The sequence below is a fragment of the Nestor notabilis genome, unplaced genomic scaffold (assembly GCF_000696875.1).
Source record: "Nestor notabilis isolate BGI_N333 unplaced genomic scaffold, ASM69687v1 scaffold21534, whole genome shotgun sequence".
Classification (NCBI taxonomy): Eukaryota; Metazoa; Chordata; class Aves; order Psittaciformes; family Psittacidae; genus Nestor; species Nestor notabilis.
Genome location: NW_009924575.1, coordinates 26,385 through 30,211, shown reverse-complemented (window position 1 = coordinate 30,211; position 3,827 = coordinate 26,385). Strand labels below are relative to the sequence as shown.

The following is a 3,827-nucleotide window of genomic DNA, read 5'->3' as shown; positions in this document are numbered from 1 at the left end:
GCGTGTCAGACCCTGGTAGGCAGCCTTCGCCCTATCTCTGCACAGGGCTCTGTGCTCTATTCATGCACAGACTGCACTGGTGGAGTGGGTGAGTGAGCCATCTATCAGAGCCCCTCTCCACTCCCCAAACTTGGCACAACAGCTTCCCTTCCCATGCTACTTAGGGAATGGAGCAGACCCCTCACCTCCAAGGGGACAGCAGCAACTCCTCACCTTCCCACCCCAGTTAGACCCACCCACCCCTTTCATCTTAGCCTGCAGGTGCTAGGCAGGGCAGGCAGGAGCCCTGGCACATGCAGAGAAGGGACCACATGCAGAGAAGGGACCACGTGCCCTCTCCACCACCCCAGATTGCTGCTTCCCCTTTCTATCTCCCAGCCTATGGAGCAGAGTGCTGCTCAGGTCTGGGTGACCACCAGTCCAGACTCTGGGAGCCTTCACTCTGCAAAAGGTCTTGATGTTCTGGTGAAAGTAGGCTCTGATACCTGGAGCCTCATGATATCCAATTACCGACCCCTTGCCTCCTCCTGACCCCCGGGCTGGGGCAGCCTCAAGCCCCCTGAGGGGAGAACGCTTGGCTGGCCATACCGGGCAAAAAGAAAAGAGCAACTCTTCCCTACTTCATCTGATTTCACTTTTCTCTCAGCAGGGTCAGGAACTCAGGAAACCACCTTCAAAAGGCTTTCACACTGGCTCGGCTCAAAAACCCAAGGACCTCACCTCCTCCAAGACCTCTCAGATGTACTGCGAGGAACAGATGGGCAGCAAGGAGAAGGAGGAGAGTGCTGAAACAGCAATTCCCTGTGAAGCTGCTGCCAGGACATACCAGAGCTGGGAAAACAAACGCGAGCTCCTCCACACAGCAGCCTGGCTGCCCGTGCTGTGCCCTGAGTGGTCCCTGGCCAGAAGGCTCAGGGCTGAGGCAAGGAGATGCTGTGAGCAGCAGGGATGGCAGAGATGGGCACAGCGCTTATGGTAAACTCATTTAGATCCCTGCTCTGGAGCGCCTGGCATTCCCAGGGTCCATGCTACAAGCCTGGCTCAGAGCTGCCCTGCCAGCAGCAGCTACCTCCAAGCCCTATGGGAGGGCAGAGCCTCCATCCCTCCCCCTAGGTGCCCCTGTCAAAGCTCACCCGGCTTGCCGGGCTCCTCCACCGCAGGGACCTTGCTGTGCGGGCTCTGTGTGACAATCTTCACGGTGTTGTCGGACTCCTTGCTCGGCCGACTCGTCGTCAGCTGCTCTGGGATCACTGCGTTCGGATCTGGGGAAAAGAGGGGAAGGGACAGATGAGATTCAACCTGGATGGCAGCAACTCGCTCCTCGCTCCCCAACTATCCCAGCCAGCCACCCCCAGAGGGTGAAGGGAGAGAAAAAGGAGCAATGGGAGATGCAGAGAGCAGCAGAGCAAGGCTGAGCTGCTTCAGGGCTCGTGGGAAGCAGCTTCCCCACCCTAATCCCCCCCGCCTTTTGTTTTCTGAGCTCCCATGTGTGGGTTGGGGCAAGTTTCTTGCACGGGCAGCAGGAGGAACAGGAAGGGAAGGCAGCCTGCCAAGGCTGCAGCACTGCTTCTTCTGTTTATTATAAATATTGGCCCCACAGTGAAAACACAATAATGAAAAGCAGCCATAAGGAGCTGTGCATGTGAATTGGGGGCTGAAACAAGCCCAGGCCATCCCAGGGCTTGGAGGCACCTGGCAGCTTGCAATGGGAGGTGTTGGGGAGCTCCCTCCAGGAGAAGAGCACACACCACAGCCCCACTATTGCCAGTACCCTTTGTGTCCCACTGCCATCAGCCTGCACTGTCCCCACACTGTGGAGGCCAGCACCGCTGAGAGCTGCCAGGACCACGCTGAGTCCAAGCACTGATGCATGCCCAACTGGAACCCCCTCTCAGGTCCCAGCAGGTCACGGGAACACCGCCACTCCTCCCACTGATGCGCTTGCACGGTTCATGGGTCTCACACTGAGCAAGCTTCCCACCACAACACAAACCACAAGGCAACACAGAACAACTACTCCATTTTAATCCCAATGCACCAAGCATGTGCAAGCGTTGGCAAAAGAAAAAAGGGAAGAAAAAAGATCCAAAAATGAAATTCTGATGAATTAACTGGGGAGGCCTCCCAAGGACCAGCTGGCCTGGCCTCAGTTTCTCCTGAATCCAGACCACCCACCACAGATCAGGAGCCTGGTTCAGGGGCCAACGTTTTGTTGGACAAAGGCATTTCAGTGACAGGAGACCCTTGGGTGCAGAAGGACTCACCCTGCCCCACTTTCATGACAATCTTCATGGAGCGTGTCTGACAGACCCCTCCTTCCCGGTTCTCCAGGCCATCCAGTGTCCCGTTGGAAGTGGCTGCAAGAAAAGAAAAGGAACATTAGGCAGGGCTTTTGGGAGCTGCAAGGACATTGCTGGGCAGGTGCCCGCTGTCCCCAGGCATCAAGCAGGAGCTCAGCATGGGGGGGTTCACTCCTGACCCCTCATTGCAGCCACTTCTTCATGCCCCAGTCTGGCACCCACAGTGTTTAATACACCGAGTTCTTGTTTTCTACACCTTCTGAAGATGTTTGCAGTGGTGAGGACGTGATCGCTCCAGCTTTCCCTCACTGCCACATCCACACAAGCAAGCCATTCTCCATGCCTGCACCCTCCTCCCCCTTTAATTCCTGGATAATTTCCTTTGCTCCTCGGTGTATAATAGGAACACATGCATATGCACAGTTTAAATTATACATATATAATTACACACTGTGCCTCAGTAAAGAATGTAAACTCAGAGCCCCAGTGGGGTTGAGTGGCTCTAATTGCAGGGCAGAAGTCAGTTAAATTCACATTAACTTTTTGCTTTAGACGGCACAGATTTTTTTAAGCCTTTCAATCCTGCGGGAGCTCAGGGAGCCGCACATCTCCTGCTGCCACCACACAGGGAAGGACCTCCACACATCCACATGCCCGCCAGCCCTCTGCAACGGCGGGGATGGCTCAGGGCAGGGGGGTTACATGGGGCAAAAATAACCCAAACCAGAGGATTACAGCATTAAGCACCTCAGTGACAGACTCTGCTAAACACACTCGAAAAAGTGGCTTCTAACCCCAAAAGGGCCCTCGAGTGCCCAGTGGTTGCTGCGCCCAGTGGACAGGTGATGCGCCGCATGCAGGGTGCATAGACAGCTCTCCCCGAGACCAGGGGCTGTTCTCTGTCCATCACAGCAAACACAAATCATCCCAATGCTCTGCCAAATCCAAGCATAGGGATTTATTCACCCAGGGAAGCAATAAACCCGGGAGGAACATGGCGGCAGCATACAGCATGAGTGGGGCTTAGGAAAGGCGGTGCAATGGAGAATCGCGAAGCTATGGGGATAGTTTTACAGAGACAAGGCAGTGAAGCAAAGCAGGATTTGGCCAGCACAGCACAGCTCAATGCCAAAACTCAGCCCCAGGGTTTCAGGTTGCCTCCACAGCCCAAATCCTGCCTCCACCCCACAAAAGCTTGGGTTTGGGGAGGGAGGGTCACTGATGGTCGGTGGGGCCAAATCCATAAGACCCCACTGGGTGTTGGTGAGGAAGTGATGGGTAGAGGTTGGGATATGGAGCAAGGTCTTTATTTTCCTTCTGCACTCGCTTTCCCACAGCAGGACCCTTGGGTGCCTTGATGAGCACCCGATGCTGAGCTATGCTGGAAAGTGAGCCTGGATCACGCCAGGATGCAGCTCAAAGTCCATCAGCTCTGTCCAAACGCCTCTGTGCAATCGAGGCTCTCGTGAGAAACACCAGCAAATGTTTTACTAATCAGAAAGTCGTTGGGCCGTTTGCTGAGTTATC

The 3,827-nt window shown here is 55.2% G+C and overlaps 1 protein-coding gene across 1 annotated transcript in view; it reads right to left on the bottom strand.

Moving 5' to 3' along the window:
* Positions 1 to 1,133: 1,133 nt before the first annotated feature.
* The window catches only part of LOC104404278 (ephrin-B1), a gene marked incomplete at its 3' end in the record, with an annotated part of 17,404 nt that continues 14,710 nt past the window's right edge, over positions 1,134 to 3,827 (bottom strand). Inside the window, exons 2-3 of the mRNA XM_010012668.1 lie at positions 2,265 to 2,357; positions 1,134 to 1,262 (exon numbers count right to left, since the gene is read on the bottom strand). Coding sequence (XP_010010970.1) covers positions 1,134 to 1,262; positions 2,265 to 2,357 — 222 coding nt within the window. The remainder of the gene's footprint in view (positions 1,263 to 2,264; positions 2,358 to 3,827) is intronic.